The 23605-nt window shown below is 39.3% G+C and overlaps 2 protein-coding genes across 5 annotated transcripts in view; one reads left to right on the top strand and one right to left on the bottom strand.

Moving 5' to 3' along the window:
- The window catches only part of GALK2 (galactokinase 2), a 168561-nt gene extending 164738 nt beyond the window's left edge, over positions 1 to 3823 (top strand). For all 4 annotated transcript variants that reach the window (XM_055538011.1, XM_055538010.1, XM_055538012.1 and 1 more), the window contains one exon: positions 3275 to 3823. In XM_055538011.1, coding sequence (XP_055393986.1) covers positions 3275 to 3482 — 208 coding nt within the window. In that variant the 3' untranslated portion in view covers positions 3483 to 3823. The remainder of the gene's footprint in view (positions 1 to 3274) is intronic.
- Positions 3824 to 3825: 2 nt separating this feature from the next.
- The window catches only part of FAM227B (family with sequence similarity 227 member B), a 203824-nt gene continuing 184044 nt past the window's right edge, over positions 3826 to 23605 (bottom strand). Inside the window, exons 14-17 of the mRNA XM_055539009.1 lie at positions 11342 to 11417; positions 10064 to 10138; positions 7603 to 7672; positions 3826 to 3939 (exon numbers count right to left, since the gene is read on the bottom strand). Coding sequence (XP_055394984.1) covers positions 3826 to 3939; positions 7603 to 7672; positions 10064 to 10138; positions 11342 to 11417 — 335 coding nt within the window. The remainder of the gene's footprint in view (positions 3940 to 7602; positions 7673 to 10063; positions 10139 to 11341; positions 11418 to 23605) is intronic.

The raw sequence follows: 23605 nt of genomic DNA, 5'->3' as shown, positions 1-23605 counted from the left end.
ATAAAAACCATAGAAATTGTTCTAGAAGCTGTGTTTTCCTGAGATTCTAATCAGAAAATTTTATACTTAGAGCAGAAGCTAAAAGTCTTTCCAGAAAAAGAGTACATTACTGATTATATATATATATATAAAATACACATATAATTGTTTCAAATTGTTTTATTTTACTCAATATATTTAAAATTTAGCCATTTCTTACAATTTACATTTTGTTAAGATAGTTATTTTATAATTGGGCAAGTATCATTTTCCTTTATTATTTTACTTTGTTTCACATAATTGAAGTTTTTAACATTAATTATTAGAAACTCCCAAGTGCCTGGAATTATGCTGGGCTGGAATTAGATAATAACCTGTCTCTAAATTCAAAATTTTCTGAAATAACTTAATATCTATTTATAAAATATATCCCTCTGCAGTTTGTGGCAAAGCTGGGACTTACTGGATCTCTCCCCACCTCCTCCCTCAAGGCCACCTTTGATCCATGCCTTACTTTAGTCAGTGCTTTATGGTCAACTCAGTTCATTTAAAAGTAGGAAATTTTATTCAGGCTATACTTAGGTGTCTGGAAAGCTGATTATAGGAGTACACTTTTTAGTGATAAAAGGGGTCAAAGGGGAACATTCCTTATAATCTATATCTGCCCTAGTCTTTGTTTTGTAGATCATGCCTTATAAGGCTGAGGCTGTTTTTGTTGTTTTGACCAAACCTTCCTTGTTAGTCCCAATCAACTGACCACAAGCATCAAAGTGATATTTGGGATTTTAGGGGTTTGGTTTTCCTAGTTTTTGTATTGCTTCTCTGATGTGCCGTAGCTCAGGAGCTGTATTTTTAATGTCTCACTAGTTTCCCAGGAAAAAAAAGCAGTTGTGAAAAGTTCACTCAACACCCTTAGCTCACCTAACTTTTTTCTTGATTTAAAGCTTATTAGTTTACTAACTCTGGCTCTCTCACACAATTTCTATGGCCACATACCAGCAGGGCACACTGCAGGCAGTATCTCGCTGCCTTTGTGAGTGTGTATAACTGGGCAGGCTGCTGACTAGCTGTTGGGGCAGCGCCTGGTTTGTGATCACAAGTGCCACTGACTCGGGTAGAGGGCTCTTTATAATAGCACTTACCGTTCTTTGGCCACCTCATGTGAAGAGTTGACTCATTGGAAAAGACTCTGATGCTGGGAGGGATTGGGGGCAGGAGGAGAAGGGGACAACAGAGGATGAGATGGCTGGATGGCACCACCGACTCGATGGACGTGAGTCTCAGTGAACTCCGGGAGTTGGTGATGGACAGGGAGGCCTGGCGTGCTGCGATTCATGGGGTCGCAAAGAATCAGACACGACTGAGCGACTGATCTGATCTGATCTGATCTGACCGTTCTCTACAGGGGAAATTTGAGCCCTGATGATTTCAGACCATGTGGTTGATGCAATCTAGTTCATTTTCATTTGTAGCAGGCAGGGTGGTGACAGAGCAGCTCTGGAGACTTAAAAGTGAATGATTTACCTATAAAGACTTCTGGGGTCTGCCCTCTGGAAACTGGCAGCAGAGTCAGGAAAATAAGCCCCCTGGCACAATTCCTATGGGTTTTACAGCCAGTTAGAAACACTTTCAGTTTGCTTTAGATTCAATTTTGAGACCACAGTTTTCAAAAACTGTTCAAATGAGAAAGTGTAAGAAAATATGCCTAGAAGTTCACTGAAGACCATAAAAGAACTGGTTGACTTGAGTCCAGAAAAATGGTATAGTTTGGGTCTTAGAAAATCAAATAAGAGGGCATACTGTACTCTAAACCATACCATGCTGGCTTTGATGGTTAGATTTTAGTGTCTTTCAGAGATACTTCAGTGACACCTCTGTTTTTCTCAGCATCTTCCACAAGAAGAGATAGTTTGATATGGCTGTGTGACAACTTTTTTTTTTTAGTCCACCAAATTGCAAACTAGCCCCTTGCCAGCCTAGGAACTCAAGATAATACTAGAATCTCAGGGTAAGTGAAACTTTTCAATTTAGGCTCTGTTTATCTACTGGGCCATAAACTGAATGTTTGAGGGGCAGGAGGAGATGAATAATCTATTTGCTTGCAAGCATTTTTGTTTTCTTCTCTAGACATCTACTTTCATATGAAAAATATATTTTAATGAATATAACAGATGATGAAAAGAAATCAACTGAGAAAATCATTGAGGGGGAAATGAATTACTGATGTGCAATAATTCTCATGTCCTAGAATAAGGGTAATATTCTATTGATATTTTCCAGGAAATAAAGTAGCTCATTTATATGGAAAAAAGGGACAGAATTGTGCTAAATTAATTATGAAATTCTTAATCTGCTATGAATTTGGAGTAAATTTTATTAGGATGAATTTGGAAGCACATGTGAACTGTTCTTGTCAGGATAAATTGCATCTTTTAAAGATGAGTGATCTTTGTACTTGTGTAGGGCCTTTCACTTTGGTATAAATCTTAGGTTTGAAACTGTGCTTGGTTGATGGCCACTAAAATTACCTCTTGCTGCACGGAGGCTTATATAGTCATTTCCATCTCAACCACACATTTTGTTCAGATGAGAAATTCTGAGTCCAGTCATCAGAACCAGCTCCTGAAGGCACAGGGCAAATGGGGATGGACCTGCTGAACCACTACCCTCTTGTGGAAAGGTCTGCATAATTTCCCTTTAGAGATTAGCAGGTAAACTAACTTAGAGTTTAGTAACATTCTTTGTTGATAAATTCATTTAGCACAAATCTAGGCTATCTGTTCTAGGTTACTGAATGCAGCTTAAATAGCCACCAGAGGAAGCTCTCACTTGTATGTATAAGACTTGCACTTTAAATTTTGATTTGCCCTTTTATGGAGCAACCTTCTGATTCATACTTTTGATTACATGTACTACCTGTTTTCTTTTTACTCCCTCTTCTTGATCACCTGAAGACTTGTTATATAACTCTTCAAATGCTGGCTTTATGGAATCAAGACTACAGGGGGTTATTGCCAGCCTTCATGAAACAGGAGTACTACTAATTTTTACTAAACAGCCAAAACTTGGGGCTAGTTTTAGATACAATTAAATTTCAAATCACCTTCTGATAATAGTACAAATTTTGTAATGTCCTAAAATGTTTGACAACACTGAAAAAAAAAACCCCCACAAAAACCCACAAAACAAAGCACACCACATAATCTCTCCTTAGTTCTCGGAGTGTTCTGAAGCACCAGGAAAATCAACTCTTATTTTCATTTGCAAGTTCTAATTTTTTCTCTCATTGTTTTAGGAAATTTGGGGCTCAAGGATCACGACTTACTGGAGCAGGATGGGGAGGCTGCACAGTTTCAATAGTACCTGCTGAGAAGCTGTCCAGCTTCCTGGCAAATGTGCACGAAGCCTATTACCAGAGGAGCAACCGAAGCTTAGCGCCGGAGAAGCAGAGTTTGTTTGCTACCAAACCTGGAGGTGGAGCTTTGGTTTTCCTTGAGGCCTAAACAATGTAAAAAATCTCCAAGAAACTATTTAGAGCATTTAGGGACTGGCAGGACTTCTTATGCCATAGTACATTAATCCTCCTTCTGTTTTGTATTATGAAGAAATGGTTGCTATTATCAAGATATATTTCCAAAGAAATGGTTGAAATCTCCCCATGCTTCATAAAGATGATTTTTCCACCTGAAATATGTTTTCTACCAATAACGGCAAAGATTATGCTTGGATAGAGATCTCTTAAGATAATTTACTTAGATTTATTGATTTCAAGATTTTTAAAGACACATGGTAAAAGCCCATCAATACTGGTACCTCATGGACTGTATCTGAATTAAACACACATTCTTAAATACAGTTTACTTCTGGTTCCTCCTGGCATTCTTCTTCCTCAGGGTCTTCTGTTGATGATGGTGATGACAGTGATGCCAAAAGCTCTCTCTCAGTTAGAGCTTCAAAACGCTATTAAAATGATACACTATTAAGGAGCCACAGATTTTTCTGGATATTGTATACTTGAAAGTGAGATTCTCCCAGTTATCAACTTGAGGGAGATCACTTAAATTTTTTTCAAAAAATGGATTCAGGAAGAAAATCCCAGGCTGATTTAATTTTTTTAACCATTTGATAGCATATAAACAGTTACTTTCAATTCTTTTGGCCCTGAGCTTTCTCTATCATAAAAGAGAAACTTTAGATAACAAAACAAAACAAAAAAAACACTTCAAGTTCTTGTCTCTGTGCACATGGAAATAGATAATTATCCAAATATTAATTCAGATAATTCAATTTATCCATGGAATTTACTTTATTCCTACTCTATCCTTCCTTTTCTTAAATGCCACTCGAGTCCAGGATGCAGGTTTACTATTCTAGGAAAATCCATCTGCGCCTTGCAGCCTTCACTGTATGTCGAGCAAGGCTTGTTTGTATATGTGAACCAATGTAGGGCAGGTGTGAGGCACGCAGGCGAGGTATGAAAAGGCCGAGAGTGGGCTCTGGGATTGGGTAGGCTTGTTGGTAGATGCCTGTTTATCAAAATGGGCAGAAAGTTTGGCCTCATGGTTATGGTTAATGAGTGGCTGTCCCCCAGAGAGACTACAGGAAGGCCTCCCTGAATTATATCACAATTTAGACCAAAAAGCATTTTGCTGGCATAGTCAGATAACTGAGGGACAGCAGTTATTTGGCATAAATTATCCATAAGTTTATCACAATTTTCTGTTATTCTCAGCTTGGTTTTGCTCAAACACTGGGCATTTTCTTGAATCTCAGTTTCAGAGAAGCTGAGACAAAACTGGTTGTAACATTTCTCAAAGAACAGCAGTCATATACAAGCACTAGGAAATCCATTATTCTAAAATAAATTTTGGTACATTTTTATTCTTAGCAGAAAGGTAAATACTTGAGAAAACTTAAGTCAAATTTGCTTGCATTTAAAAAATTGATTTAAAATTATAATCCTTTAATAATTTTCCATTTTTCCACAGAAGATCTGTGGTTGATTGATATATAATTCTTTGAAGATACCCGAATTATTGTAAAAAATGCACTTGCTTTTGCTTTGCTATTCTATTTAAATTTTTCACAGGAGAAACCTTCTCCTCTGAAATAGGTAAGTAAACATTTCTTGTGCACACTCTGCTTTGGAGGACATAGCCATTCTAAGCTGAATCTACTCCCGTATTTATCTTGATGTCTGGCTTGAAGAAAAATATTTTTCCAGTGAAACCATCTCCTAGTGTTATTCTAGAAATTGTGAAAGATGTTGAACTCATTTGTGGAAAGGAGAGGGCTAAAGAAAGTGAAGTCCCTCAGTTGTGTCCAACTCTTCAGGTCTGCATGGACTGTAGCCCACCAGGCTCCTCTGTCCATGGGGATTCTCCAGGTAAGAATACTGGAGTGGGTTGCCATTTCCTTCTCCAGGAGATCTTCTCGACCCAGGGATCAAACCTGGGTCTTGGCAGACTCTTTACCCTCTGAGCCACCAGGGAAGCCCAAGGGAAGGGAAGCCAGGAGGGAAGACTTTCTTTCTTTCTTAAAGGATGAATAGAATCTGAAAGCTGGGGAATAGGCAATGCAGATGATCAAAGTATATGATTATGGATAATAAGCACCATATGTTCAGAAGACTTGGTGGGAGTGAAGGGTTTGCCTTGGGATGGATGTAGTGGAGAATAAGATGGGTGATATTGGTTGGAACCAGATTTTGAAGAGCTCCGTGTTCAGCAGGTAGACCAGGTATTGCAAACCAGCAGCCCACAGGCTGTGTCTGATCTACAGATTTATACAGTTTGACCTCCAGGGTATTTAAAAACTCGAGTCCTAAACAGGAATTTTACTGAAGAATCTGGCCCACTCTAGTATTCTTGCCTGGAGAATCCTGTGGATGGAGGAGCCTGGTGGGCTGTTGTCCATAAGGTTGCACAGAGTCGGACATGACTGAAGTGACTTAGCATGCATGCATGCAGTGGAGAAGGAAATGGCAACCCACTCCAGTATTCTTGCCTGGAGAATTCCAGTGACAGAGGAGCCTGGTGGGCTGCCGTCTATGGGGTCTCACAGAGTCAGACACGACTGAAGTGACATGGCAGCAGCAGCAGCAGCTGGATTGCAAATGGTAAAAGATCTGATAACACTTTGGTCTCCATTCCTGCAGTCATAGTGACCTATGTGAGGAAGTAGCGGCCATGTTTAGCTGAGGCACAGACTCTCCAGTGTGCTATGCTTTCCACAGCTCATGTCGTTTCCCTAATATTCAAGCCATTTACTGTTAACCAGCTGAGGTCATTTGCTCTTTACCAGCTTACTTCCACAATTTTCTTATACTAAATATTTCTCTGTACCTGTGTCTTTAGCAGTAGTAGTCAAGAGAGATCATGAAATAATGGGAGGAATAATTTTTTGTGTGTGGAAGCATTGTTTTATTTGTTTAATATATAACACCCCAACAGTGCAGGAGATGCAAGAGACTCTGGTTGGATCTGTAGGTCAGGAAGAGCCCTTGGAGGAGGGCAGGGCAACCCACTCCAGTATTCTTGCCTGGAGAATCCCATGAACAGAGGAGCCTGGAGGGCTACAGTCCATAGGGTTGCAAGGAGTTGGACACGACTGAAGCAACTTAGCACACATGTACTCCTTTGTTACCTTTCTGCTTCATTGGACTGTCTTTGATCTGTTTTTGACATTACAGCAATAGCCAATGAGGATTGCTCTAGATTTTTGCATGGAAGCCTGGCACGCTGAAAATGAAAAGCTCTCTCTTATTCCTAACCTCAGAATGTCCAACCTTCAGATTTATTGTACACTGTTCTCTACATGTTCTTTCTTGTTGGAAGGGAAGAAGGACCTTTAGCTTTAACAGGATTGCCTGTAAGTTGAGGAGGAAGAGAAGGGAAGGGAATAAAGAAAACGCCTGCCTTTTCTTTCCTTCTTATACTTGAGTCCTATTTAAAGCCTTATCATTTCTTATGTCGAGAAGGCAATGGCACCCCACTCCAGTCCTATTGCCTGGAAAATCCCATGGGTGGAGGAGCCTGGTAGGCTGCAGTCCATGGGGTTGCTAAGAGTCGGACACGACTGAGCGACTTCACTTTCACTTTTCACTTTCATGCATTGGAGAAGGCAATGGCAACCCACTCCAGTGTTCTTGCCTGGAGAATCCCAGGGACGGGGGAACCTGGTGGGCTGCTGTCTTTGGGGTCGCACAGAGTCGGACACGACTGAAGTGACTTAGCAGCAGCAGCATTTCTTATGTTCCTGTTAATTGAGGGCAAGGGTCATTCATCTAACATAGGAATCCAATATATTTTTGTTGAATTATTACTGGGAAATAAAAATTCTGACTGCATTTGGAGGTTTTCAGTTGTATAAAATGCTTCTGGTCAGAAGCGAAGATGGGGATGAGTGAGCATGAGCTTGTCACAAATCATGAGACAGAGATTATACTTAATGTACATGTGGATGATTAAATAACAAGAATGTATTCTATCCTGCTACTGTAACCTGGACTTGAAAATGATATATTGCTTATTAAGTATATTCCAGTCTTCATAAGAGAAGCTAAAGAGGGAATTCTCAATTATTTTCAGGAAAAAACAAAACAAAACAAAACAACCAACTTACCAGTTGATGGAGGAAATTCTCAAAATCACTCTTAACTTCATAGGGTTTCTTGGTAGCCTTTGCTTGGAGTCTAATTGTGAAAACAAGACAAATGGTGAGCAAACTAATTGTTTTAATACTGACACCAACTAAGCCAGCATCTACAGGGTTTAATATGCTAGCATCTACCACTTTGCATATATTAATTCAATTACTCTGACAATAATCCTAGGAAGTAAGTTCTACTATTATCCTGTATTATAGATGAGGAAAGAGGCTTAGATAGGTTAAGTGACCTGTCCACAGTCCTTCAGCTAGCAAGTAATAGAGGATTTGTACCCGAGCAGTGAGACTAGAGCCCTCCATTGTAATCACCGTGTAACACTGCATCCCAGCAGTGAAAAACCCTCTTCAGTGAGAGGGTCCACACAGTATTCCCTTCACTGACTCCACTCACTGTGCTCCAGTGGGGATTGCAGGATGAGCCACTGGGGAGGGAAGAGTAAGAGGAACTGGTCTGGGAAGGATCTTGGCAGGGGAGAGAGAGATGTAAAAGGATGGAGGGTGAGAGTGCTTACTAAACCTTAAGCTCACTGAGGGTGGGGATCCAGGAATCTATCATGATCTCGGCCACCAACTACTCCATTCAAGAAATATTTATGAAGGAGTTAAATAACTGAACTGAAGAGGCAGCAGGAACCTTTCCAGAGATTATGGATGAAGACAGGAGCAGAGGCAGGCCAAGCAAGTAAGGATAGGAACTTGGGACCAGGGATAGACATTAGGAAGAAAAACATAGGTAAGAGAAAGAAAAATGAAAAGGGAAGAAGGATATTAATTTCAGTGGCAATTTTCAAGTGAAACATTTAAAAATTATACTGTGAAATCTGTAGGAAGTAAAATTTTCTAAAAATTCCAAACACACTTTTGCTTGAGCATGAAGCTTGGATTAGCCAACCCCTCATAAGGCCTGCTCTACGTTTCTTCAGCATGTAGTCTAGGGTTCCCTGAGAGCATGCAGTAAGGCTACTTCTTAGAGGTCTCTTGCATTAGTGTTCTCTGACTGACAAATGCTCCCTCACTCATTCTCTACTTTATCTCTGCCAATTTTATCTTCTAAGCCTGGGTTTTCTCCTCATTTATTACCCTCTTGGGCTCTCCTTTCCTGCTTTTCTTATCCTGGCTCTTATGGTTGTTTTGGGTCTCTTCTTCATAGCACTATTTAAATACACTCCAAAATATCCCTGGTGCCCTTTTTTCAGTAATACTCTCTTAGAGTCTTTTTGACTGCAAGTCATTCTGAGACTGGTTCATCTTGCTTTGTTAAAAATCAATCCATCGTCAACCCACTTTTAACTTACAGTCCCTCTCTTCTTATTTTTAAATAACAGCTTTGTTGGTATATCTCATACCCTAAAATCCGTCCTTTTAAAGTATGCAATTCAGTGGCTTTAGTATATTCGCAAAGCTTTGCAACCATCACCACTACCCAATCTCCCATCTTTGTCTTTCCTTTCCATGAGTGTCTTTTTTTGAAGACTACAGATGGAAACTTGAACACTCTGCCTGTAAATTTAACAGGCTCACTGGAGTAAGATATCCATCTGAGTATTTCCCCCTTCACATTCTCCAGCAGTGTGCCATTGCATAACACATATTTGAGTGCTTCTTGTGAGGTGCTCTGAAAATTGGTCTACATTCTTCTGCATATCCTGAGTGGTGAGAGATCCTATCCTCTATAGATCTGATTTTTGGGAACCTGGAAATAAGATCTTATAATTTGTGTGTTGTAAAGGTGAAAGCTGGATGATAAAATTTTTGGTGAAAAGTGAACTAAGGTTTTAAAATAATGAGCTGAATTTTCTCATGTGACTGAGAGACTGGGTTTACAAGTTGCAAAATAGCAGTCAGAAGTATGGCAGTATGACTGGAAGAAAATTGTGGTTTATTTGAAGTGCTGTACTCATTGGACATTTATCCTTGCTTATGTGGATATACTGGAAGAAGAAGTGGGTTAGTCCCAATGCCTTATAGTTTTCTTTTTTATACCCTCATTTATGAAATAAACACATGTGCCCAACTTTCTTTGTTTCAGGGGGTACAATGTTTGTATGTATAGGGGAAGCAGCAGGGGCAGAAAGGGGGCAAAGAACTAGCCTGAGACAAAGTAAATAGGTTGTTTTTCTATAGTTCACATCTTCTGTAGGGCAAGGCATGGTTATGGATCTTTAAAAGGCCCTCAGCTTAAGTCCTATGCCTGGTGGAATAAAAGGAGATGATGATAATATTTAGCAATTAATTAAATTAGCAGAGTAAGTGATTATATGGATAAAATAGTGCTAATCCAGATGAACTATTGAGTAGAAAACTTCAGCAGATATTCCAGTTAGTGAATTTTTACATATTAAACCCATTGTGGTTTACATAATAGTTATTCAATTAAAATATTTTTTAAGCACTACAAGTTGAATAAGAAACAAACCTATGAAACTCCTTGTCAACTTTTTCCTGTCGCTGTCTTAGGAGTTTTATTTCTTCATTAATTATGTGGTTTTCTCTATAAAATCAAAGTTTGGAGTTAAGTTCTTAAAATAATGCAGGCAGTTCTCATTGAGAAAGAATAAGTCAACAATTTGCTGCCTTCCACATATCAGTAAAAGTTCCTTACAAAACTTTTCAGCATCCCCTCCCAATGCATGACTTTGGTATGAGGAGTTCCCCATCACATCTCCCCTTATAAACATGCACCAAAGGCATCATCCATGTCACCTAAGCATGGTCTGGACTCCACCTTGCTGCTTCCACACAGACTGTCTTATAAGGTACCCGTCCCTGTTCTTCCCGCTGAAAATAGGAACCCGGGAGTTGGTGATGGACAGGGAGGCCTGGCGTGCTGCAGTTCATGGGGTCGCAAAGAGTCGGACATGACCGAGCGACTGAACTGAACTGAAGGGTTCTGTATGTGTGTCTGTGTGTGTCATGTGTGTCAGTGGGAGGGGAATGGGGCCCCAGGGGAAGTACCAGCTCAGACTTCTGTCCTGCCTGCTGGATGGAATGGGACTTGGCTGACTATTCTTGGGTTTCCCTCTCATTGATGTGCTTCCTGAACAGCATCTGGTACCGAAAGGGTAGGATACCCATCCTTTCTCCCCTTTAAGGGCAATAAGACAGCTAGACAGTGACCTTGATATCACAGGCAGAAGAACTGGACCCTACCAGTGCTCATAAAAACTGATGGACATCCTCATTAAGCCATTTCATGCTTTCTGGCACATAAGAATACTATAACTGGGTAAGAGTAATAATTTTTAGTTAAGCACAAAAAACTTAGAGTGTTTCCCTAAGAAAACATTCCAGAAAAGACCCCCTGCCTTTCCTCCACACCACCCCTACTCCAAGAACTCCTTCTACTGCAAACAACCTGTCTGTTCTCCAGGGCTTATCTTTGTAAATGAATAATACTCAATCTCTGTTCTCTGGAACTCTCCCCTGGTTTCTCCACATTGGAGTACATCCCCCCACCCAGACCATGGGAAAGCTTCCTTCCTTCTTTCAATCCCTGATACATGCCTGGTCGCCATGGTTACAACATACATTGACACTTACCTGAAAGGAATCTCCGAGTCTATTATAAGATGCTCAGAGGTGACTCTTCTTGTCAGTAAAATAAGGAGCTTAGTTGTAGATAATTTCTATGGTCACTTCCAGTTTTAAAAGTGTCTATGATTTTATATTTATCATTAGTGTGAAGTAAACTTACATTCTAAATTCCTTTCGGTTCTTTGCAAATTGTCTTTTTGCCTCCTTTAGAATATCACGATAAGTTGGTGCAGGTGGTGTGATAGGCCTATGGTTAAGGAAAGATTTTCAACTAGGAAAATTTGGCAGAGGTAAACATATCCTTCAAAGGAGGACTCAGGGAGCCATCTTGCCTGGGCTTCCCAGGTATGAAAGATCTCAAGTATAAACGTGAATATTATGTCTGGGGTTGCACTGAAAGGACCAAAAGAAGTCAATACCCATCAGACCATGGCAAATTTATATCCACAATCTCGACTACACCATCCATAGTGCAAAGGACTTACAATTTCATAAATCCCATAATTACTATGTTCATGTTTTTTTTTTTTTTTTTTTTGGTGTGATTTAAAGGCAGTGATTTGTTAAATGTAAATATTAAAACTGTACTAACATTTTTGTAACTCTGGACATTTCTTCATTTCTATATAGACCGAAACCTCAAAATCTCTTGGCTTTTGAGAGACTCTGAAAGTGACTGGCAGCATATGTTGGCTGCCTCTGCTAACTGCATGGAAAAAGGTAATAAGCAGAAGATAAAAATGTTCTGCTAATGAATCTGGGGCTCTTATACTGTCTGTTCCTGTTATAGCAGTGTCTGTGTCCCTAACCCTGGTCTTAACCCATGTTTGTGTCTGGCAAAGCAGACACTTGCTTCCCTTCTGAAGTGGCAATCAGAAAGTGACTTGAAAGGAGGGCAGCCCTCATCTTGTGTTAATACCTTAGGTTCATTGATAAAGTAGGAGCTCTTAAACCTCTGCTGTAATTAAGACACAGGGAATGAGTTTGTATTTCCATGGTCCCACTCTTCTACCTGAACCACCCTTCAGTATCACCTCCATCTTTCTCTGAATACAATTTGCTCATTTAAAACATATTTAAGTTCCCTTCAAGGATGTTTTTGATGCTCGCTTAAATCTTAATTATCTGGTATAAGAATGTTAGGAAAAGTCTGATGGATATGGTTCCTGAGACAGGTAATTTCCTGAGTAGTGTATCTCAATTGAGATAACCAGCATGAAAAACACGAATGGCTTCACAAGGAAGATTCTTACAATAAACTTGTATAAAATTAATGTCTTCCCTATGATGCTCTAAACTACTCAGGAAATAACTTAAATCAATTATGATTGAATAATTAGTGATTGAATAGTAAGGTCTTAGAATTAAGGAAAAGAACACTTGGTTTCTGCATACTCCAGACTACTTTTTCAGCAATGCTAGAGTGATAAATTTCTCTCTGCCAGTCACAGAACCTGTTAGCAGCATCACTGAGTTGCTGGGAAGCAGTGTGGATAGCAGACCACACTTCATCCTACCAAGCACAGAGTTTGGGAGGATCTAGATGATTATGTTATCCTGAGTAGGATAGGAATTCTCTGAAATAGATTTGAAAGAGAAGTTCACTCCTGTTCTTTATACATGCCAAGTTTATTTTAACTCCTTAATCATATCTAGGGTCTAGAGTATAATTATCGTAAAGATACAAGCCTAGAGGAGGAATCTCAAGATGGTGGGGTAGGAGGACGTGAAGCTCACCATCCTCCACAAACACATCAAAAATACATCTCCGTGTGGAACGTTTTTCACAGAAAATCAATTGGAAACTGGCAGAAGATCTCCTATACAACCAAAGCTGTAAGAAGAGTCTCTGCATAACCAAGTAGGATGGGAAAAAAGGAATCAGGACAGGACTGGCTTCCATGGGAGGGATCTGCAAAGGAGAAAAGGTCCACACAGGGCAAACCCTGGGAGCCCCCTTGTTTGCTGGGAAGATAAGCTGGGCAGAGGGGCTGGAGAAGCCCAGACTCTACTTGTGAGGAGTGCCTGTGTGCTGACTTGCTTACAGTCAGGGCAGAGAGAGACTGGTAGCCGGCTTGCCACATTTTCCAATCTGAAGTGGGCACTGGGCAGGGCTACAAACATGTGCAGTGACTAAGCACTGACTCTCTGGCAGACAGACTCTGGGAGAGGACTTGATCTGGCTTAGTGGAGATAGCCTGGGTAGTCTGGGGTGTATTTTGGGCCATACTTCAGAGTCCTCTGTCACTGCTTGCATGGTAGGGCCAGGTGCAGCTGTGGTGGACTTTGTTGGTGCGCGCAAAATGTTACACCACAGAAATGCTCAGTGGGTGCTGAGTCTCAGATGGAGAGCCCCTGGGTAGGAGCATGCAGTGGTTGGTTTCCCAGAGGGAGTTTACTGGATCCACCCACCTCACACACCAACTTGGAGCCACATTTGGCACAGAGACAACCCAGGTCTCAGGCAGCAGCACAACTACTTCAGTTCCTGCAGCCGCAATGCCCAAGTACCGCCCACTCCACACTAAAGCCTAGTGCTAGGTCTGGGATGAACACGACAGAGAAAAAGATGTGACTTTGGGCTGCTTCTAGGCAAAACTGCAGACACCTGCATGGGTAATATATAGATTCGCTGTGACCATATTGGCCTCACTTGCTTCATGGTTGTCTCGTTTGAAGCAGGCCATGCACTCAAAGGCAAAGGAGTCTGACTGAACTTGACCCTCAGGGCTTCTACTCCAACAACTGAGGAGCAGACACCACCCTGACAGGGCTGAGAAAGCCACAGAGCAAGGAGGAGGCCCCACCCAATGTCCAGAATAGACTCTGGACATCACATCACCAATTACTTCCCTATCAGGGGGATAATAGCCAGCATACTCTGAGAAAAGATGTTGCTAGCACCTACACCAAAAATATTAGATTCATAGACTGCACAGGGGTGTTTCCAAATAAAAAGCCCTTTAAAGCTAACTATTTCTCCTAAATTAATAAAGTCAAGTAAAATGAAAAAGCAGGGAAACTACTCCAAATTAAAAGAGAAATCACCTGAAAGAACAAAAAAGGAAAGAGACCTCACCAGTCTACCAGACCCTAAAGGAAGTAATAAAGGTGCTAAAGGAATTAAAAGATTATCGATAAAAATGCAGATCACTGTAGTATAGAACTAGAAACTATCAAATCAAAGTTAGACAACTCAGTTGCTGAGATAAAAACCAATCTAGAAGCAATGAATAGCAACTAAATAACATAGAAGAAGATATCTGGAAGACAGATTAATGGAAATCACCAAATCAGAAGCTCAGACAGAAAGACAAATGAAAAAAATGAAAGCAACATATGAAATCTAGAGGATAATATAAAGCATGTCAACCTTTGCGTAAAGGAGAAGAGTTCCAGAAGAAGAAGAGAAAAGGGGATTAAAAGTAAATTTGAAGAAATTATTGATGAAAACTTTCCAAATCTAAAGAAAGAAACAGGTATTTAAGTACAGGGAACACAGAGGGTCCCAAACAAGATGAACCCAAACAGACACACACCAAAACATATCATAATTAAAAAGCAAAAGAGAAGATTCTAAATGCAAGAGGAAAAAAAAAGTCAGTTATATGTGACCCCCATGCCCCATAAGGCTATCAGCTGATTTCTCTTCAGAAACTTTGTAGGCCAGAAGGGAGTGGCATGATATACTCAAAGTTCTGAAAGGAAAAAAACTTGTAACCCAGAATACTCTATTCAGCAAGATCATCATGTAGAACAGAAGGAGAGAGAAAGTATTTCTCGACAAGCAAAAATTAAAAGAACTCAACAGTACTAAACTTACTCTAGAAGAAATCTTGACAGGTATCCTCTAAACAGAAAAGAAACAAGAATCTATAAGAAAGGGAAAGTCACAATAGGAAAGGCAAATATATTAAAAAGTTGAAGATCACTTAGATAAGATAGTACACAGATTAAAAAAATAATTCATTTTTTGTAAAAGTGATTTTAACTGCAATCATCAGCAAAAGAATGATATGTAAAATAGGACATCAAAATCACAGAAAGTGAAGAAGGGAACTATAAAAATGTAGATTGTTTAGAATGTGTTTGAGCTTGTGTGACTATCAATTTAAAGCAAGTAGATATAGTTAGGGGTAAACATACTTGAAAACCAGGGTAATCACAAATCAAAAACATATAGTAGGTTCACAAATGCCAAAAAGAAAGGAACTCAAGCATACAAAAAAGCCATCAAAGCACAAAAGGAAAATCAGAGAGAAGACACAAAAAAGAACTGCAATATCAACAGGAAAACAAGGCTTAAAATGGCAATAAGTAACACTTATCAATAGTTACTTTAAATGTCAAGGGATCATATCCTCTGACCAAAAGACATAGAGCTGTAGATTGGATAAAAATCAAGAACCTATAAAATGACCTACAAGAGACTCACTTCAAGATGAAAGACACACACAGATTGAAAGTGAAAAGATGGAAAAAGATACTTCATGTAAATGGAAATGACAAGAAAGCAGGGATAGCAATGCTCATATTGGACAAAATAGACTTTAAAACAAAGTCCATAAGGAAAGACAAAAAAAGACATTATATTATGAAAAAGGGACAAATACAAGAAAAGGATATTACAGTCATTAACATACATTCACCCAATATAGGAGCACTGAAATATATAAAACAAATACTAACAGACATAAGGGGGAAATTGACAGGAATACAATAACAGTAGGAAACTTTAACATCTCACTGACATCAGTGGACGGATTTTCTAGACAGAAAACCAATAAGACAACAGTGGTCCTAAATGGCACAATAGACTAGGTAAACTTAATTGATATCTACAGGACCTTACATCCAAAGCACCCAGAATGCACATTCTTTCCACGCATACAAGGAACCTTCTCTAGGACAGACCACACAGCTACTGCTGCTGCTGCTGCTAAGTCACTTCAGTCGTGTCCGACTGTGTGACCCCATAGACGGCAGCCCACTAGGCTCCTCTGTCCCTGCGATTCTCCAGGCAAGGATACTGGAGTGGGTTGCCGTTTCCTTCTCCAGTGCATGAAAGTGAAAAGTGAAAGTGAAGTTACTCAGTCATGCCCGACTCTTAGCGACCCCATGGACTGCAGCCTACCAGGCTCCTCCGTCCATGGGATTTTCCAGACCACACATTAGGTCATAAAACACACTTCAACAAATTTAAGAGGCTAGAGCTTATCTCAGGCTTCCCTAGTGGCTCAGCTGTAAAGAGAATCCATCTGTAATGCAAGAGATGCGGGCGACACGGGTTCGATCCCTGGAGGAGGAAGATCCTCTGGAGGAGGGCATGGCAACACACTCCAGTATACTTGCCTGGAAAATACCATAGAGGAGCCTAGAAGGCTGTGGTCCATAGGGCTGCAAAGAGTCGGACATGACTGAAGCAACTGAGAATGAGGATGAGAGCTTATCTCAAACGTCTTTTCTGATCACAATGGTGTATGAAACTAGAAATCAGCAACAAAAAGAAAAATAGGAAAAGAACAAACACATGGAGACTAAACAACATGCTACAAAAAAACCAATGGGTCAACAATGAAATCAAAGAAGAAACCAGAAAATACTTTCAAGACAAAAGACAATGAAAATACAACCTTATAAAATCTATGGGATGCAGCAAAAGCAGGTCTACAAGGGAAGTTCACAGTGATTCAGGCTTTCCTCAAGGAACAAGAAAATCTCAAACAGCCTAACTGACCACCTAAGAAGTCAGAAAAAGAACAAACAAAATTCAAAGTCAGCAGAAGGAAGGAAATAATAAGGATCAGAGAAAATAAGAGATCAAAACAACAATAGAAAACATCAATAAAACCAAGAGCTGTTTTCTGAAAACAGAAACAAAATCAACAAATCTCTAGCCAGGTTTACCAAGAAGAAAAGAAAGAGGACCTGAATAAACAAAGTAAGAAATTAAAGTAGAGAAATAACAATGGATATTGCAGAAATACAAAAAATCATAATACTATGGACAGTTATATGCCAATAATTGGACAACCTAGAAATGGACATGCTTTTAGAAATGTCCTGCTAAAACTGAGTCAAGAAGAAACTTAATTTGAGTAGACCGATCAATAGACATAAAATAAAATCTGTAATTAAAAAAGCTCCCTGCAAACAAAAATCCAGGACTAGATGGCTTCCCTGGGGAATTCTACCAGATATACAAAGAACTTATACCTATTCCTCTCAAACCATTTAAAAAAAACCAAGAGGAAGGAACACTCAAATTCATTCTGTGAGACCATCATCATCCTGATATCAAAATAAAAGACACTACTAAAAAAGAAAGTTACAGGCCAATATCTTTGATGAATATGGATGCAAAAATCCTCAACAAAATAGCAAACTGAACCCAACAATACATAAAAAGGACCATACATCGTGATCAAGTTGGATTTATCCCAGGGTTGCAAGGATGATTCAAAATATTCCAATCAATCACTATGATATATGACATTACAAAAAGAAAAGACAAAAAACACATGATCATCTCAATAGACACAGAAAAAACATGTGACAAAATTCAATATCCATTTATGAAAAAAATCTCACCAAAGTGAGTATAGAGGGACCATATCTCAACATGACAAAGGCATTTATGACAAACTGAGAGTCAACCTCATTTTTGATGGTGAAAAACTGAAGGCCTTCCTGCTAAATTCAGGAACAAGACAAGGATTCCCACTATTACCACTTTTATTCAACATATTGGAAGTAGTAGCCACACCATTCAAACAAGGTAAAAGCATAAAAGGTATCCAAATTGGAAGGGGAGAGGTAAAACTGTGACCATTTGCAGATGACATGATACTCTATACAGAGAACCCTAGCGTCTCCACATGAAATGTATTAGATCTGGTACATGAGTTCACCAAGGTATCAGGATACAAGATTAATATACAGTAATATGTTGCTTTTCTTTATACTAACAATGAAATATCAGAAAGTAAAAAAAAAAAAAACAAACCCTTATTTAAAAGTGAGTCTAAAAAAGTAACTTGGAATAGACTTAATCAAGGAGGTGAAAGAACCATTTGCTAAAAACTATGCTGCTGCTGCTGCTAAGTCACTTCAGTCGTGTCCGACTCTGTGCGACCCCATGGACAGCAGCCGCCAGGCTCCCCCGTCCCTGGGATTCTCCAGGCAAGAATACTGGAGTGGGTTGCCATTTCCTTCTCCAATGCATGTACGCATGCTAAGTCGCTTCAGTCATGTCCGACTCTGTGTGACCCCATGGACAGCAGCCCGCCAGGCTCCTCTGTCCACGGGATTCTCTAGGCAAGAATACTGGAGTGGGTTGCCATTTCCTTCTCCCCTAAAAACTATAAAATGCTAATAAAGGCAACTGAAGATGATTAAAAGAAATGGAAAGATATCCTATGCTCTTGGATTAGAAGAATTAATATTGTAAATACAGTCATACTACCCAAAGCAATCTATAGATGTAATGCAATCCCTATCATATTACCCATGACATTTTTCACAAAACTAGAACAAATAATCCATATAAATAAAATGTATATGGAACTACAAAAGACTTAGAATTGCCAAAGCAATCCTGAGGAAAAATGAACAAAGCTGGAGACATAACGCTTCCAGACTAGACAATACTAGAAATCTACAATAAGGAAAACAGCAAGGTATTGGCATAGAAAGAGATATGTGAATCACTGGAACAGAATATAGAGTCCAGAAATAAACCCACATACCTACAGTCAATTAATCTACTTCGATTATACAATGGAGAAAATAGTCTCTTCAATAAGTGGTGCTGGGAAAGTTAGACAGCTATTGTACATGTAAATCAACAACACAGAACACTCCTTCATACCATATACAAAAATAAACGCAAAATGTTTTAATGATCTAAGTATAAGACATAACACCATAAAACTGGAAGAGAATATGGACAAAACATTCTTGGACATAGGTTGTAGCAATATTTTCTTATATTGGTCTCAAGGCAAAAGAAATAAAATCAGAAATTGACAAATGGGACCTAATAACATTAAAAGCTTTTGCACAGGAAAGGAAACCATCAACAAAACAAAAAGACAGCCTACTGGATGGGAGAAAATATTTGCAAATGATGAAACCAAGAAAGGGTTAATGTCTAAAATATATAAACAGCTCATACAACTCAATATCAAAAAACCAAACCATTCAACAAAAAATGGGAGTTCAGTTCAGTTCAGTCGCTCAGTCGTGTCCAACTCTTTGCAACTCCATGACCATAGCACACCAGGCCTCCCTTTCCATCACCAACTCCCAGAGTCCACCCAAACCCATGTCAAATGAGTTGGTGATGCCATCCAACCATCTCATCCTCAGTCGTCCCCTTCTCTTCCTGCCCTCAATCTTTCTCAGCATCAGGGTCTTTTCAAATGAGTCAGCTCTTTGCATCAGGTGGCCAAAGTATTGGAGTTTCAGCTTCAACATCAGTCCTACCAATGAACACCCAGGACTAATCTCCTTTAGGAGGGACTGGTTGGATCTCCTTGTAGTCCAAGGGACTCTCAAGAGTCTTCTCCAACACCACAGTTCAAAAGCATCAATTCTTCGACACTCAGCTTTCTTTATAGCCAAACTCACATCCATACATGAGCACTGGAAAAACCATAGCCTTGACTAGATGGACCTTTGTTGGCAAAGTAATGTCTCTGCTTTTTAATATGCTGTCTAGGTTGTTCATAACTTTCCTTCCAAGGAGTAAGCGTCTTTTAATTTCATGGCTGATCACCATCTGCAGTGATTTTGGAGCCCCAAAAAATAAAGTCAGCTACTGTTTCCACTGTTTCCCCATCTATTTGCCATGAAGTGATGGGACCACATGCCATTATCTTCGTTTTCTGGATGTTGAGCTTTAAGCCAACTTTTTCACTCTCCACTTTCACTTTCATCAAGAGGCTCTTTAGTTCTTCTTCGCTTTCTGCCATAAGGGTGGTGTCATCTGCATATCTGAGGTTATTGATATTTCTCCCGGCGATCTTGATTCCAGCTTGTGCTTCATCCAACCCAGTGTTTCTCATAATGTACTCTGCATATAAGTTAAATAAACAGGGTGACAAGATACAGCCTTGACATACCCCTTTTCCTATTTGGAACCAGTTTGTTGTTCCATGTCTAGTTCTAACTGTTGCTTCCTGACCTGCATATAGTTTTCTCAAGAGGCAGGTCAGGTGGTCTAGTATTCCCATCTCTTGAAGAATTTTCTACAGTTTATTGTGATCCACACAGTCAAAGGCTTTGGCGAAGTCAATAAAGCAGAAATAGATGTTTTTCTGGAACTCTCTTGCTTTTTCCATGATCCAGCCGATGTTGGCAATTTGATCTCTGGTTCCTCTGCCTTTTCTAAAACCAGCTTGAACATCTGGAAGTTCATAGTTCACGTATTGCTGAAGCCTGGCTTGGAGAATTTTGAGCATTACTTTACTAATGTGTGAGATGAGTGCAATTGTGCGGTAGTTTGAGCATTCTTTGGCATTGCCTTTCTTTGGGATTGGAATGAAAACTGACCTTTTCCAGTCCTGTGGCCACTGCTGAGTTTTCCAAATTTGCTGGCATATTGAGTGCAGCACCTTCACAGCATCATCTTCCAGGATTTGAAATAGTTCAACTGGAATTCCATCACCTCCACTAGCTTTGTTTGTAGTGATGCTTTCTAAGGCCCACTTGACTTCACATTCCAGGATGTCTGGCTCTAGGTGAGTGATCACACCATTGTGATTATATTGGTCGTGAAGCTCTTTTTTGTACAGTTCTTCGTGTATTCTTGCCACCTTTTCTTAATATCTTCTGCTTCTGTTAGGTCCATACCATTTCTGTCCTTTATCGAGCCCATCTTTGCATGAAATGTTCCCTTGCGATCTCTAATTTTCTTGAAGAGATCTCTAGTCTTTCCCATTCTGTTGTTTTCCTCTATTTCTTCGCATTGATCACCGAGGAGGGCTTTCTTATCTCTCCTTGCTATTCTTTGGAACTCTGCATTCAGATGCTTACATCTTTCCTTTTCTCCCTTGCTTTTCGCTTCTCTTCTTTTCACAGCTATTTGTAAGGCCTCCCCAGACAGCCATTTTGCTTTTTTGCATTTCTTTTCCATGGGGATGGTCTTGATCCCTGTCTCCTGTACAATGTCACGAACCTCTATCCATAGTTCATCAGGCACTCTATCAGATCTAGTCCCTTAAATCTATTTCTCACTTCCACTGTATAATAATAAGGAATTTGATTTAGGTCATACCTGAATGGTCTAGTGGTTTTCCCCACTTTCTTCAATTTAAGTCTGAATTTGGCAATAAGGAGTTCATGATCTGAGCCACAGTCAGATCCCAGTCTTGTTTTTGCTGACTGTATAGAGCTTCTCCATCTTTGGGTGCAAAGAATATAATCAATCTGATTTCGGTGTTGACCATCTGTTGATGTCCATGTGTAGAGTCTTCTCTTGTGTTGTTGGAAGAGGGTGTTTGCTATGACCAGTGCGTTCTCTTGGCAAAACTCTATTAGCCTTTGCCCTGCTTCATTCCATATTCCAAGGCCAAATTTGCCTGTCAACCCAGGTGTTTCTTGACTTCCTACTTTTGCATTCCAGTCCCCTATAATGAAAAAGACATCTTTTTTGGGTGTTAGTTCTAAAAGGTCTTGTAGAGAGCAATATTGCATAGGAACCTGGAATGTTAGGTCCATGAATCAAGGCAAATTGGAAGTTGTCAAACAGGAGATGGCAAGAGTGAACGTCGACATCCTAGGAATCAGCAAACTAAAATGGACTGGAATGGGTCAATTTAACTCAGATGACCATTATATCTACTACTGCGGGCAGGAATCGCTTAGAAGAAATGGAGTAGCCATCATGGTCAACAAAAGAGTCTGAAATGCAGTACTTGGATGCAGTCTCAAAAATGACAGAATGATCTCTGTTCGTTTCCAAGGCAAACCATTCAATATCACAGTAATCCAAGTCTATGCCCCAATCAGTAACGCTGAAGAAGCTGAAGTTGAATGGTTCTATGAAGACCTACAAGACCTTTTAGAACTAACCAGGTTCTTAATTTATGTTAATTTACCTGAAATGAACTGACTTGAAAGATACAATTCATAGTAAATTTTAGTAATGACACACAAATTGTTAGTCACATATTAGTGATAAAAAATCTATATGTGCACGTGTGACAAAGGTTATTGGAAGTCTTTTTATGAATAAAAGTAAAAAGGAATTGCACATGGCTCTAAGGAATTTCCCACTAGATTCTGTGTAGATGGAGAGTTATACAGAACTAGTGATCTACTATGAGTCTCAGTATTTCTTTTCCCCCCCATTGACTATTTGAATCTCCCCCATCATGGATAATCCACAACAGATGGTTTCTTTGTATAGCTTTTATTTTTATGCTGGGATAAATGTTGATAGGAATATATCCTGATTTAGTTTTAATTGTAGTTTAATCACCTGCCTCTTCATAGTTTTTACATGTTGGTCTGTATAAATGTGTGGTGGTGGCAGCTTGTGTTTATAGTAAGACAAAACACTCATCATGACATTGCATTGAGTTCAGATTTTTCCCAAACTGCAACAAAATGTGAATGAACATTATAAACTCAGGTTAGAAATACAGATACAGCCTATAGACTTTACTTTTTAATGAGACTCAACATTTTGTTTTTGAGTTTTCTTTTTAAAAAAATAAATAATATTTGTTTCACATGTAAAATAATTATTAGACTTAAGAGTTTAGTTTACTGGAAACTAAAAAATAAACTAAGAAATACTCAGAAGTCTAATAATTATTTTACACATAAAAGAGTTGAGGTAGTCTACAAAAATGCAGACAAATTTGAGAAGGGAAAACTAGGAGCTCCAAATACATTTTGCACAAGATTCTTCCCAGTTTGAAAACATACCACACATTCAGCTCTGCATCCTAGAAGTCAGTTTTTCTTTTCTGTTTTACTCAAAACACTAGTATTAAGCAGTCACATTAAAAAAAGAGAAATTCAAAGATCATTCACTAAAAAATTTAAATTTTCTACTAGTAATGATTTAATGTATATTATCTAGTAAAACAGCTGATAACTTTCCTTATAAATATACATTAAAAATCATGTCAGAATCCGCAGCACCTTGTGACGTATGATTACGCTCCCTCCCTCCCTCCTTCTCTAGACATATCTCCAGTCTTCTCAGTGTTTATATGTGGACCCTGAGACACTGACAAGAAAGCAATCTTCGTCTTCTCTTTTATGACTTTAGGAAATCATTCTGAGTCAAAAGAAATATTACCTGCGATGTTTATTTTTAAACAATCGGACCAGACCAAATGGATCTGGTCTACAAGACTCTGATTTTAAAATTGCATACTGATCAAGTATCATATTGTTCTGAATTTAG

Source organism: Bubalus kerabau, chromosome 10 (assembly GCF_029407905.1).
Source record: "Bubalus kerabau isolate K-KA32 ecotype Philippines breed swamp buffalo chromosome 10, PCC_UOA_SB_1v2, whole genome shotgun sequence".
NCBI classification, from domain to species: domain Eukaryota; kingdom Metazoa; phylum Chordata; class Mammalia; order Artiodactyla; family Bovidae; genus Bubalus; species Bubalus kerabau.
The sequence above is the reverse complement of the archived record's forward strand: the minus strand, read 5'-3'. Positions and strand labels throughout refer to the sequence as shown.